We start from the raw sequence: 14,562 nt of genomic DNA on the forward strand, positions 1-14,562 counted from the left end.
AACTAAAACATTAACAAACTCCCCGTAATTTGGTTGATACAAAATTTCATTTATGACCAAGCACATACATAACAAATAGCCAACAATCCCCCGGAACCAAAGACACAACAAACTCCCCATTTTATCTATTTTCTAAAGAGTACTTTGTGTTTCTTTTTATTGATATTGAATTTTTTTCTTTTTCTAAAATTGATATTTAAAATCCATTCAAAATCACTAAATGAAATTATTCCTTCCTACCATCATTTATTAAATTAGGAGAATTCGTTCAACATGATATGAAAATTAAACTTTAACAGCAAGAAGTGTATACTAAATTAGGAGAAATGAGAATAGTAAGTGTGTGATGTCATCATCTACCACTTATTATTTCTATACTAATTACCACAAATAATTATTAATATAGTGATGGAATTGTAGTAGGCCAACCGGCCAACGAACATTATAAAGTCTTCATCTTTATATCTTGCAATTACCCAAACAAACTCACATCACAATCTTCTTCATTATAACAATCCCTCATCCCTTACCAAACTCTTCACTACCCCTTCTTCCAAAACCTTTCACTATGGCTGAAGCTATTCTCTACAACTTTACTGCAGACATCATATTCACATTGGGCTCTTCCGCACTCCAAGAGATTGGATCCCTATGGCGTGTCAATTCTGAACTTCACAAACTCAAACACTCTCTTTCTGCAATTCAAGCCGTGCTTCACGATGCAGAGGAGCAACAATCCAAGAACAATCAAGTCAAAGATTGGGTTTTAAAGCTTCAAGATGTTTTGTACGAGATTGATGACTTGATCGACGAGTCCTCTTACCAAACCTTGAGAAGGCAAGTTCTGGCCAAACACCGTAGATACAGAAAACAAGTACGTATCCTCTTCTCCAAATTTAAATCTAATTGGAAAATAGGCCACAAAATCAAGGAAATTAGGCAGAGGCTGCAAGCTATTAATGAAGATAAAAATCAATTTAGCTTTCGTAAGCATGTGATAGAGAGAAGAGATGATGATGAAGGGTTGAGAAAGAGACGGGAGACTCACTCTTTTATACTTGAAGACGAAGTGATTGGTAGGAATGATGACAAGGAAGCAGTCATAGATCTTCTACTAAATTCCAACACCAAAGAGGATATTGCAATAGTTTCCATTGTTGGAATGGGAGGATTGGGAAAGACTGCCCTTGCTCGATCTATTTATAACCATAAGAGGATAATGACTCGATTTTCGTTGAAACTATGGGTGTGTGTTTCTGACGCATTTGATCTCGAAATTATTGTCCAAAAGATAATAGAGTCTGCAACCGGGAAGAAGTCTGGATACCTTCAAATAGATTCATTACAATGTGAGCTTAGAAAGCACATTGATGGAAATAAATATTTGTTTGTCATGGATGATGTGTGGAATGAGAAAAAAGAGGAATGGTTGCATCTAAAAGAATTGCTTATGGCCGGTGCAAAGGGTAGTAGGATTTTGATCACAACACGCAGTGAACAAGTTGCTAAAACTTTTGACTCTACTTTTGTTCATCCATTACAAATTTTGGATGCATCTAATTCTTGGTTGTTGTTTCAAAAGATGACAGGTTTGGAAGAACTTTCAAATAATCAAGAGGCTGAGATTGATCAAACGAATTTAAACTTGATCCAAATTGGCAAGGAGATTTTATCAAGGTTAAAAGGTGTTCCGCTCGTAATAAGAACTATTGGAGGACTTTTAAAAGATAATAAATCAGAAAGATTTTGGTTGTCTTTCAAGGATAAGGAACTTTATCAAGTTTTGAGACAAGGACAAGACGCTCTAAAAGAAATGAAATATATTCTTGAGCTTAGCTATAAATATCTTCCTGCTAACTTGAAGCAATGTTTCTTATATTGTGCTTTGTTTCCCAAAGATTTTGAAGTTCCAAAGATTTCACTTATACTATTATGGAGGTCACAAGGTTATATTCAACCAAATGGCAATAAGGACAATAACCTCGTTGATATCGGTGATGGTTACTTCATGGAGTTATTATCAAGGTCATTTTTTCAAGACGTTAAAAAAGATGATTCTGGAGACATAGTAGCATGTAAGATGCATGATATGATGCATGATCTTGCTTGTTCGTTAACAAATAATGAATGTGTGCATGGACTGAAGGGGAATATCATCAACAAAAGAACTCGTCACTTTGTTTTGGAAGACAAAGATTATCATGAAGATCAACTTATGAGACCATTATCTAAGGCAACACATTTGAGGACATTATTTTATAGAAAAGAAGAAGATGTAATTGGTTCACAATGGAACTTTGAAGAAACCTTCCGTAGTATTTTCCGATTTCGAACGGTGCACTTAGAAGGGTATGATCAAAACCCAAAAGCAAAAGCTTTGGAGTTTATCGGTAAATTTAAACATTTGAGATTTTTGAGTATTACTTATTCAAATATTCCGTATCTTCCAGATTCCATTACGAAGTTGTATTATTTAGAAACATTTTTCTTTCAATGTTCACATAATTTAGAAAATTTACCCAATGATGTGGGAAACTTGATCAACCTTAAGCATTTGGATCTTTCTCATAATTCTACTTTAGAATTCCTTCCCGATTCTATTACTGAGTTGTGTAAGTTGGAAGCACTTATCCTTAAGGGTTGTGAAAAATTAAAGAGATTGCCGAAAAATATAAAAAATTGCAACAATCTTAGGCAACTTGATCTTTCTCACAATGAGAGAATAGAATTTCTTCCTGATTCTATTACTCAATTGATTAATTTGGAAACACTTATCCTCTCTTGGTGTATAAACTTAAAAGAACTGCCAGAAGATACTAAAAGGTTGATCAACCTTAAGCAGCTTTATTTGGAGATTTGCACCGCTCTCACTCATATGCCAAAAGGATTAGGTGAGCTGACTAATCTTCAAACATTGAATACATTTGTATTGGGAAATAATAAGGGTGGCGAGTTAAAGGAGTTGGATGGACTTACCAAATTAAGAGGAAAATTAAGCATTGAACATTTGGAATTTTGTACCAATATCGTTGATCATAAAATGAAAGGTAAGTTCTTGCAACTAAAGTCTGGTCTCCAAGAGTTGAAGTTACATTGGGAGAAACATACAATTGGTGAGTTGGAGGATGTGATCTACGAAAGTGTTTTAGATTGCTTACAACCACATTCAAATCTTCAAAAGATATATATTGATGGATATGGTGGAGTGAATTTATGTAATTGGGTAGTATCCCCTAAGTTCCTTGGTTGTCTTGTCACTATGCGTCTTTGTAATTGTGAAAGATTACGACATCTCCCCAAATTCGATCAATTTCCTAATCTCAAGCATCTTTACCTTATAGACTTACCCAACATCGAGTACATTATTGCAAATAATGATGATTCTGTTTCTTCATCAACAAATTTTCCATCCTTGGAGAACTTGATTATTTTGAACATGCCTAAGTTAGTGAGCTGGTGCAAGGGTACAACGTCAACCAAATCTTCTATAACCAAATCTTCTATAATAATATTTCCTTACCATTATATGATATCTCTGCAATCTCTCCTTCTAAAGAACTGTCAAAATTTAAAGAGCTTACCAGAATGGATTGGCAACCTCACCTCACTTACAAGTTTATATATTAGCTTTTGTAAAAAGCTAACTATGCTACCAGAAGGGATTCGACATACCCATAATTTAAAATATTTAGCGATTTATGATTGTCCCATGTTGAGAGAAAGGTGCAAGAAACACACCGGAGAAGATTGGCCTAAGATCTCCCATATTCCAAACATCTTTCTTTGAAGAATATTTTATCAGCTTCATTGAGGTATGCAAATCAATTTTCTCTCATTATTTTATATTTATTACTATTTGAAAAAGCAGTATAGTTGCATTTTAACTTTTTTTACTTTTCTCTTTGTATAGTCTGCCGCTGTTACAACATGCTCTCACACAAAAGGTATAAATTGTATAGGTTTGGACACACAGACCAACCTCTCTGATCTCATCAACCTTAAAATATTTCTTATTTATTATAAAACTTCATATCATATATAATTATATATATATATATATATGCACAAAATTTTATCACTTTTAGTATTCATTTCGCCTCGATGGGTAAATCTCCTGTTGTTTTCATCAAAATTCTTTTGTTCACAAACCTCATTTTAATTAATTGTGCTGTGTTGTCTTTGTTTTTATTGGTTTTTTTTTTTTTTGTTTCAATATAGTGTTGTTTTTATTATATTAGTTTGATTTCCAATATCAGTCATTTTCTTATGTGTCCAAATCGATCTTTTTACTGATTTTAATGGTAGTGATTGTATATTAATTGTAGATGAATATCTCTAATGTTATATTAGTGATTTTTACTTGAGAAGACTACTTGGTAAAGTACTTTAATTTGGAAGCAAATTCAAAATGTCTTATAACATACAATCACATAATGAGCGTAATATATAATATTGATATTAAACTTGTTTTCAAATGATTTTTATGTAGACATTATATGGAACTTTATTACCAATTTGACACATAATAATTAATTATTATGTGTTTGTTGTTGATTGTACAAATTAAATTACTTGTAGTTTCATCTTTACCATTGAAATTGGAATCTTACAATATAAAATTGTTTTCCAGATGTATCGGGGAAGGAAAAAGAGCTAATTAGCTAAGCTACCGAAAGACTTTCATTCCGAACAAGTTTAAGCTTTTCCTTTGGCCAATCTTTCCCTTGTGGTGAGGTGAACATTCCGTCGACAAAGTTGTGTGTTATCATGGTCTCTTAGTTTATTTGAGATATGATGAGAGTGCTAAGCATGTGTCAACCTGGTTTGAGATATCTAGTGCATCTTTTATATGGTTCTTTATATGTCGTCCCTTAGTCATTTCTTGCTACTGACACATTATTATTTGTTGGGTACATTATTATCTTTGATAGTAGAAATTTTGACTACGGTCACGTGGTTTTTTACTCATCAATTTGAGGATGTTTTCCACGTTAAAATTGTTGGTGCTTTTGATTATCATCGACTTATTTTCAAATATAGCAAAATTGAACCAAAATAATTATAAAATGTTGCAAATTAATTTCAAATTTATCGATATAAATACTAATAAACGTTGATATCGGATCTTGCATAAATAGATATTAGACATTCACATAAAATTATTGGAAGATGAAGGTTACTAATGTGAAAAAGCTAAATTTGCTACCTTAATTTGTCACACCATTGATTATTCAAAATTATAATACAAGTTTTGATATGCAATTATTCTAATTTTAATACTATAAATTCAATATCTTTCAAAAGGAAATAATAATAATTGATGATAATAATAATAATACAACAAGTATATATGAAAAGTATATAATTGATATAATATTTTGTTATTAATTATATTAGTTTAATTGACATAGAGATTATTATACGATCAATTATTGCATTAAGAATTAACTATTTGATATTGAAATAAAACATATTTAATTTGAGAATTAGATTAATTATTGAATCCATTGACTACATCTCTAGTAACCAACTTGTGTTCATACATTTCGATTAAAGACTTTATTGTCGATTATAATAATTAAAATTAAACTAATCGCATTTAATTATTATAGTACTTTGTCAAATTTAAAATACAATTTGAATAAAAAAGAAAGGAAAAGTATTATAAATGTAACAAAATATCAAACTATTTACGACTGTCTAACAAAGCTCGTAAAATTAGCTATTTTTTAAATATTATAGGTTTGCCCTTCCATATTTCTTTCGCGATTCGTCTTCCTCCTCTATTTTGTCTTCTTCGTTCTTTCCTGCGATTTTGTCTATCTTCTTTTCTCTTTTTCTTTTCTGCGATTTCTTTTCATCATTTTTCTTATTTTTCAATTCTTTATTTACGTCGTTTGATCTTTCTATCGTTTTTCTTCTTTTCCTTTTTTTTCGCTTTGATTTCTTTTCATCGTCTTTCTATTTTTTTTACGCATTTGCATTTGGTAACTAAATCTAAACGACTTTGTATAAGACTATATAAAAAAAATAGCAAAATCTAAAAAATCTTCTATAAAGAATCTTGAAAAAAACCATTTAAATTGGAGTAGTGTAAACGATCGTTTAAAAAAGTAAACGATTCTGTAAAAAAAAGATTGTGTATAAAAAATCTTGAAAAAAATTATTTACATTGGAGTAACCAAATGTAAACGATGGTTTAAAAAAAAGTTAACGATCGTTTAAAAAAAATAAACGATCGTGTAAAAAAAATAAAAGATGGTGTAAAGAAATCTAAACGATCGTATAAAGAAATCTAAACGATCGTGTACCAAAAGAATTAATAAAATCGTGTACCAAATTTTAAAAAAAATATTATTTAGATTTTGGTCCCCAAATCTAAATGATCCTGTAACAAAATTAAAACCACGTAATTGAAAAGAAAAATTGTAGCCATATCTAAACGATCTATCTAAACCATCGTATATATATGGAACCATATCTAAACGATCGCGCATATATTGAACCATATCTAAACGATCGCGTATAAATTGAACCATATCTAAACGATCGCGTATAAATTATAACCATATCTAAACGATTGCCTTGTAGCCATATATAAACGATCGCGTATAAATTATAGCCATATCTAAACGATCGCGAGTATATTGAACCATATCTAAACGATCGCAAATATATTGCGCGCGTTATTGACGCCGTGGTTGACGGCACATTTTTGGTATTTTACACGGCCTCTGAGCTTTTTCCGTTTTTGGAATTATTATATACAATGTAAATATTTTGCCACTTTTTTATATTTTGAAAAGACCCCAATAACAAATTTACAAATCTATTAAAATAAGTAAACTATTTTTAACCTAGAAAAGTTTTCACCTTACAAAACTAATATTTATTTATTTATTTTTTAAAAACTACTTTTCTAACATCTTTCTTACTTTTTGAGATTTTACATGAACAATTCCACACGGTGAAAACACTATTTTATTTGACATTCAAATGTTAGTACGTTTTACATCATTTTTCTACTTTCAAACTATAAAAAAAAATTGAAAATTTTATCGTTAAAAATAGTTCGAGTGATGATTATTATTTCTATGTTCAAAAAGTCAATGCATACAAATGCAAGTTGAGCTAAGCTCGTGTTGACAACCAATTTACATTTTCATAACTGTCAAATTAAAAAAAAAAGAAACAAACAATTTGGTGTGGTTTTCCACATAAAAATTGACAGCATTACAATTTGGTGTATCTTAATGATGAATAAATGAATTTGTTAATAGAAATTAATGAATCCAAATGCAGGTAGGCTACTTAGTGTATTGGTCAATAGATTCCTATATACTTAATTTATTTAATTCTCACATGGGATGTTGAATTTGTTTTATTTTCGGATGCGATAATTCTTAGTTAATTAATAGTCCCCAAATTAACTTAGTTTAACTCAGCATAATTAAGTATATAGGCAGACTAATCACAATCAAGAAATATATATATATATGTGGTGTTGATCTTCTTCACCTTTATTATCTCTACTAAATAAACCATAACTCATCTCTTCTTCAAAAAGCTTTCACCATGGCTGAAGCTATTCTCTTCAACCTTACTGCAGAAATCATATTCAAATTGGGCTCTTCAGCACTCCGACAGTTTGGATCTCTGTGGGGCGGTGTCAATCCTGAACTTGACAAACTCCAACACTCTCTTTCTGCCATTCAAGCCGTTCTTCACGACGCAGAGGAGAAGCAGTTCAAGGACCATGCGGTCAAGCTTTGGGTTTCAAGGCTTAAGGATGTTTTGTACGAGATTGATGACTTGATCGACGAGTCCTCTTACGAAACCTTGAGAAGGCAAGTTCTGGCCAAACACCGAAGATACAGAAAACAAGTACGTATCCTCTTCTCCAAATTTAAATCTAATTGGAAAATAGGCCACAAAATCAAGGAAATTAGGGAGAGGCTACAAGCTATTAATGACGATAAAAATCAATTTGGCTTTTGTAAGAATGTGATAGAGAGAAGAGTCGAAGGGTTGAGAAAGAGACGGGAGACTCACTCTTTTATACCTGAAGACGAAGTGGTTGGTAGGAATGATGACAAGGAAGCAGTCATAGATCTTCTACTAAATTCCAACACCAAAGAGGATATTGCAATAGTTTCCATTGTTGGAACGGGAGGATTGGGAAAGACTGCCCTTGTCCAATCTATTTATAACCATAAGAGGATAATGACTCAATTTCAGTTGAAACTATGGGTGTGTGTTTCTGACGAATTTGATCTGAAAATTATTATCCAAAAGATAATAGAATCTGCAACCAAAGAGGAGCCTAAATCATTCCTTCAAATTGATCCATTACAATGTGAGCTTAGAAAGCAAATTGTTGGAAAGAAATATTTGCTCGTCATGGATGATGTCTGGAATGAGAAAAAAGAGGAATGGTTACATCTAAAAAGATTCTTGATGGGTGGTGCAAAGGGCAGTAGGATTTTGATCACAACACGTAGTGCACAGGTTGCTAAAACTTTTGACTCTACTTTCATCCATTTATTACAAATTTTGGATACGTCCAATTCTTGGTTATTGTTTCAAAAGATGACAGGTTTGGAAGAATGTTCAAATAATCAAGAGGCCGAGCTTGATCAAAGGAATTCAAACTTGATCCAAATCGGCAAGGAGATTTTGTCAAGGTTAAAAGGCATTCCGCTCGTAATAAGAACCATTGGAGGACTTTTAAAAGATAATAAATCAGAAAGATTTTGGCTGTCTTTCAAGGATAAGGAACTTTATCAAGTTTTGGGGCAAGGACAAGATGCTCTAAAAGAATTGCAATTGATTCTTGAGCTTAGCTATAAATATCTCCCCGCTAACTTGAAGCGATGTTTCTTATATTGTGCTTTGTTTCCCAAAGATTGTAAACTTCCAAAGAATGAACTTATACTATTATGGAGGGCACAAGGTTTCATTCAACCAAATGGAAACAATGACGACGATAATTACCTCGTTGATATTGGTGATGATTATTTCATGGAGTTATTATCGAGGTCATTTTTTCAAGAGGTTGAAAAAAATGATTTTGGAGACATAATAGCATGTAAGATGCATGATTTGATGCATGATCTTGCTTGTTCGATAACAAATAATGAATGTGTGAGTGGCCTAAAGGGGAATGTCATTGACAAAAAAGCTCTTCACATTTTTTTGGAAGAAGATAGTCTTGAAAATCAACTTATGAGACCATTATCTAAGGCAACACATTTGAGGACTTTTTTTAGTCAAGATGCAGTTGGTTCACAATGGAACTTGGAAGAAACCTTCCACCATATTTTTCGACTGCGAACATTACATTTAGATCGGTATGATCAAATCCCAAATGCAAAGCCTTTGGAGTTTATTGGTAAGTTGAAACATTTGAGATTTTTAAGAATTAGAAATTCATATAATATTACATATCTTCCAGATTTCATTATGAACTTGTATAATTTAGAAACATTCATCTTTCGAAACTCGAGATTAAAAATTCTACCCAATGATGTAGGAAACTTGATCAACCTTAAGCATTTGGATCTATCTTTTAATCATAAATTAGAATTCCTTCCAGATTCTATTACTGAGTTGTGTAAGTTGGAAGCACTTATCCTTAAGGGTTGTGATAAATTAAAAGGATTGCCGAAAGATATCAAAAGTTGCAACAATCTTAGGCAACTTGATCTTTCTGACAATGAAAGTATAGAATTCCTTCCCGATTCTATTACTGATTTGAGTAAGTTGGAAGAACTTATCCTTAAACGTTGTCATAAATTAAAAAGATTGCCGAAAGATATCAAAAAGTGCAACAATCTTAGGCAACTTGATCTTTCTGACAATGAGAGTATAGAATTCCTTCCCGATTCTATTACTAATTTGTGTAAGTTGGCAGCACTTATCCTTAAGGGTTGTGATAAATTAAATGAATTGCCAGAATATGCTAAAAGGTTGATCAAGCTTAAGCATCTTGATTTGGACAGATGTTCGAGTCTCACTCATATGCCAGAAGGATTAAGTGAGCTTATTGATCTTCAAACAATGAATAGATTTGTGTTGGGAAAGAATAAGGGCGGTGAATTAAAGGAGTTGGATGGGCTGACCAAATTAAGAGGAAAATTGAGCATTGAACATTTGGAATTTTGCACCAGTATTGTTGATCGACAAATGAAGGGTAAGTTCTTGCAACTAAAATCTGGTCTTCAAGAGTTAACGTTAAATTGGAGGAAACGTACAATTGGCGATGATCGGTTGGAGGATATGATCTATGAAAGTGTTTTAGATTGCTTACAACCACATTCAAATCTTCAAGAGATATGTATTGATGGATATTATGGAGTGAATTTATGTAATTGGGTATCCTCTAAGTTCCTTGGTTGTCTTGTCACTATACGTCTTTATAACTGTGAAAGATTACGACATCTCCCCAGATTTGATCAATTTCCTAATCTCAAGCATCTTGAGCTTCTAGACTTATCCAACATCGAGTACATTATTGTGAACAATGATGATTCTGTTTCTTCATCAACAATTTTTTCATCCCTAGAGAAATTAAAGATTTCGAACATGCCTAAGTTGGTGAGCTGGTGCAAGGGTACAACCTCAAAATCTCCTATAATAATATTTCCTTACCTTTCTAGTTTGATGATTTATGGTCGTTGCCCACTACATATGTTGAAGTTTTGGCATGCACCCAATTTGAATTTGTTGCAAATTAGTGATTCAGAGGATGAGTTGAATGTTGTACCATTGAAAAATTATGAAAACCTCACTTCTCTATATCTTTCCAAGTTGAGTAAATTGGAGTACTTGCCTGAGAGTTGGCAACATTACATGACATCTCTACAACTTCTTTCTTTGAGCAGTTGTGAAAATCTAAAGAGCCTACCAGAATGGATTGACAGTCTTACGTCACTCAATGAATTGAATATTTTCAATTGTGAAAACCTAACTTTGCTACCGGAAGAAATTCGACACATCCATAATTTACAATACTTAAAAATTCAAGATTGTCCCATATTGGTAGAAAAGTGCAAGAAAAACACAGGAGAAGAATGGCCTAAAATCGCCCATGTCCCAAACTTAGGCATTTCATCATGAATCCATTAATTTCTTCATGATTCAGGTATGCAGAATCGAATTTCTATCATTATTTTTTTTTTGCATATATATATTACTCTTTGAAAAAGCAATGTATATATATATAGTTTCATTTTAATTTCTTTTACGTAAGACTATATAACTAATACAACATTGTCTCACACAAAAGTATAAATGGTTGTTTAGGTTTTGGACACCAATACTCTCAACTTTAAAACATTAATAACTATTTATTATAAAACAATCATACATACACAATAATATCACTATAGCTAGCATTCATTTGAGCTTGTGGACACAAAGGCACCAACACTCTCAACTTTAAAAAACTTATTTTTATTATAAAACTTCATGTATATAATATATACAATTTTATCACGATAGCATTAGCATTCATACCTAATATTCTCTTTTGAATAAAAAAGAAAGTTATTGTTTAAACAAATTTATAATATATATTGAAGAAAGAAACAGTATTTGCAATTTAGAATATACTATATAATAATTTTGGGGTTTAGGTGTTGATTGTACACATTACTAATGTTTACCAATGAAATAATTGAAGGAAGTTTATTGAGTTTGTTTTTTTTAATCTTACAATATATATTAATTTGGACACTTTGCTTCTAAATAGAAATGAGAAGACCATTTTTGGTGTATGCATCTGTGGAGGACACAAAGAAAAAGAGATTTACCCAAAACAACATTGCTTGAAGGATAATGTCATACAATTGGGTGCCCTTTTTAACTTTGTTTTTTTTTTTTCTCTTTCATTCTTGTAATGTTATCAAGTTGCCTAAATGTATATCTTTACATGGATTTGTTTGTGTGCCTATTATTATTGTTGATAGTGGAGAATTTGACTACGGTCACGTGGTTTTTTCACTCCTCAATTTGAGGAGGACATTTTTCCACGTTAAAATTGCCGGTGTTATGTGTTTGTTTATTTTATTTACAGCTCTTAATTCCTAGCTATTAGGTATTCATAGAAAAAAAAGACTATTGGGTTATTTCTATTTTACGTTGAATACTTAATTCTATACGTAGAACCTTACTTAATTATGTCGAACATTATAAGCCAAACAATCATATATAACATACATTCAATTATTGAGCCAATTGGTAGGTAATCTTAAAATGTGAACCAATTAGTCAATATCTTACCTACTAACACTTATAAATTTACATTTATTTCATGTCCATATGTTTCTTATGACGTTTTTTGTTTTTCCTTTTATCTTTTCTCTTCCCTAAGCTATTCTTTGAATCTCGTAGGGTTTAGGGTAAAAAATTAGAATTAGAATATAAACACAGAAATAAATTTTCAATTTTCTGCAATATAAATTAACCCAGCATGGCTTTGAGTTGCAAATAAATAGTAGGAATTAGATAAAAAGAATCAAAGTATATAGATAATCATATATAATGGTTTTTAAGAATTGGACGAAATTATAAAAAATACCCATAAACGTTGGGGTTTATGTTAAAAGATTAAGTTCATGTTTTAAACTTTTTAGAAGGGTCTAAAAATACTTTTATTATTAGTTTGAATGAAAATCGTTAAAGTTCTATTTCAAAAATACAATAAACTATTGGAACGTTTCATAAAATTTTTAAACTTAAAAAAGAGTTCGAAATAATATTATTAATCAAATTTTTACACCAAAATTTTTTTTGCAAATATTATTAATCAAAGTAGTTTGGTGGTGAATCTATTAACTTCATAATTAAGGTATGCAAATCAATTCTCTCGTTATTTTTAATGTGTATATATTACTATTTGAAAAAACAATACGTAGTTTCATTTTAATTTCTTATACTTTTCTTACACAAAGGTATAAAAGGTGTAGGTTTTGGACACAGACACCAACTCTCTCAAACATTAGAACATTTACTATTTATTATAAAACAATCATACACATATACAATTTTGTCACCAGAAAAGAAAGTTATTATTTAAAACATTTACCATTGAAATTGGAGGATGATTATTGAGTTTGTTTTTTGGAATCTTACAATATAAAATTGTTTTCTAGATGTATCGGGGCAGGAAAAGAGCTAATTAGCTAAGCTACGGAAAGACTTTCATTTTGAACAAGTTTAAGCTTTCATTTGGCCAATCTTTTCGTCATGGTGAGGTGAACATTTTGTCGACAAAGTTGTGCGTTATCATATGTTTTCTTAGTATATGAGATATCACGAGAGTACTAAGCATGTGTCAATTTGGTTTGAGATATTCGACGTGTATTTTCTATATCGTTCTTTATATGTCCCTTAGTCTTTCTTGCTAAAAAAAAATGACACATTATTCTTTGATGTGTACATTATTATTATCGATAGTAGATATTTTGACTACGGTCACCTGGTTTTTTATTTCTCAACTTGATGATGTTTTCCATGTTAAAATTGTTGGTGCTTTGTGTTTATCATCGACTTATTTTCAAATATAGCAAATTTGAACCAAAATAATTACAAAATGTAGCAAATTAATTTCAAATTTATCGATAATCAATATTAATAAACGTTGATATCGATATCTATCAGTATTTATATCGTTGATATATTTTAAAATTTTATTTTTGTAAATATTTTGAGTAGTTTTACTATTTAAAGTAAATCTTTTCTTTATTATTTTGTTTTCATTTCTTATAAATAGCTAATAGACATTCACATAAAATTATTGAAAGATGGAGGGTTAGTAATTTGGAAAAGCTAAATTTGCTACCTTAATTTGTCACACCATTGATTCAAAATAATAATACAAGTTTTGATATGCAATTATTATAATTTTAATACTACAAATTCAATGTCTTTCAAAAGGAAATAGTAATAATAATAATAATACAACAAATATATATGAAAAGTAAGTTGGAGTTTTTAAACTAAATAATTCCAAGAAAGTCAAATTGTGATGTGTATAAACCCAATAGAAATTATCCTTGACTATTTTAATGGATTTCTAAAGTTGTATTTTTTTTTCAAATCGTATATTTATACTTTTTAATTTGATATACTATGATAGCTGATAATTAAATGCAATTAGTCTAATTTTAATAATTTACGATGAATACAAGTTGGCCACTAGCTAGAGACTAATCTAACTTTCAAATTACAGGTAAAATATATATCGAGTCAAGCTTGAATCTATCTATAGAGGATAGACCTCGAGCTAGATTATTGAATGCTCAAGTCATCATGGCTATGGATAACTAAATCAAAATCGATGGATCATTACGATAAAGATCACAAATAAAATGAACGAATGAATAAACTTCATTTGCCTATCTATTTCTCCCCACTAAGAGGGCGACAAAGTTACTAATAATTTGTTATTTATAAGTAGCTCGCAAACAAAAGAGTTGATATAATATTTTGTTATTACTCGTATTAGTTTAATATTTTCGTGTTTGTGACATGGAGATTATTATATAAATTATTGCATTA

The 14,562-nt window shown here is 30.7% G+C and overlaps 2 protein-coding genes across 4 annotated transcripts; both read left to right on the forward strand.

Annotated features, from left to right (window-relative positions):
- The first annotated feature begins 506 nt into the window (after positions 1-506).
- On the forward strand, positions 507-13,165 carry LOC103499944 (putative disease resistance RPP13-like protein 1). 3 transcript variants are annotated; one of them, XR_007822737.1, is made up of 3 exons: positions 507-3,812; positions 3,911-3,944; positions 13,155-13,165. XR_007822737.1 is itself a non-coding variant. In XM_051088178.1 (2 exons), the coding sequence occupies exon 1, from the start codon at positions 569-571 to the stop codon at positions 3,785-3,787; it is 3,219 nt and encodes a 1,072-aa protein (XP_050944135.1). In that variant the 5' UTR covers positions 507-568; the 3' UTR covers positions 3,788-3,812; positions 4,631-4,972. The 3 variants fall into 3 exon arrangements, 1 of the variants encoding a protein (XP_050944135.1); XR_007822736.1 differs by lacking the exon at positions 13,155-13,165 and adding an exon at positions 4,631-4,972; XM_051088178.1 differs by lacking the exons at positions 3,911-3,944; positions 13,155-13,165 and adding an exon at positions 4,631-4,972.
- LOC127143822 (disease resistance protein RGA2-like) lies at positions 7,509-11,362 on the forward strand. Its single transcript, XM_051088154.1, has 2 exons — positions 7,509-8,508; positions 8,590-11,362. The coding sequence occupies exons 1-2, from the start codon at positions 7,576-7,578 to the stop codon at positions 11,116-11,118; spliced, it is 3,462 nt and encodes a 1,153-aa protein (XP_050944111.1). The 5' UTR covers positions 7,509-7,575; the 3' UTR covers positions 11,119-11,362.
- Positions 13,166-14,562: the final 1,397 nt, after the last annotated feature.

This window comes from Cucumis melo, chromosome 1 (assembly GCF_025177605.1).
Source record: "Cucumis melo cultivar AY chromosome 1, USDA_Cmelo_AY_1.0, whole genome shotgun sequence".
Classification (NCBI taxonomy): Eukaryota; Viridiplantae; Streptophyta; class Magnoliopsida; order Cucurbitales; family Cucurbitaceae; genus Cucumis; species Cucumis melo.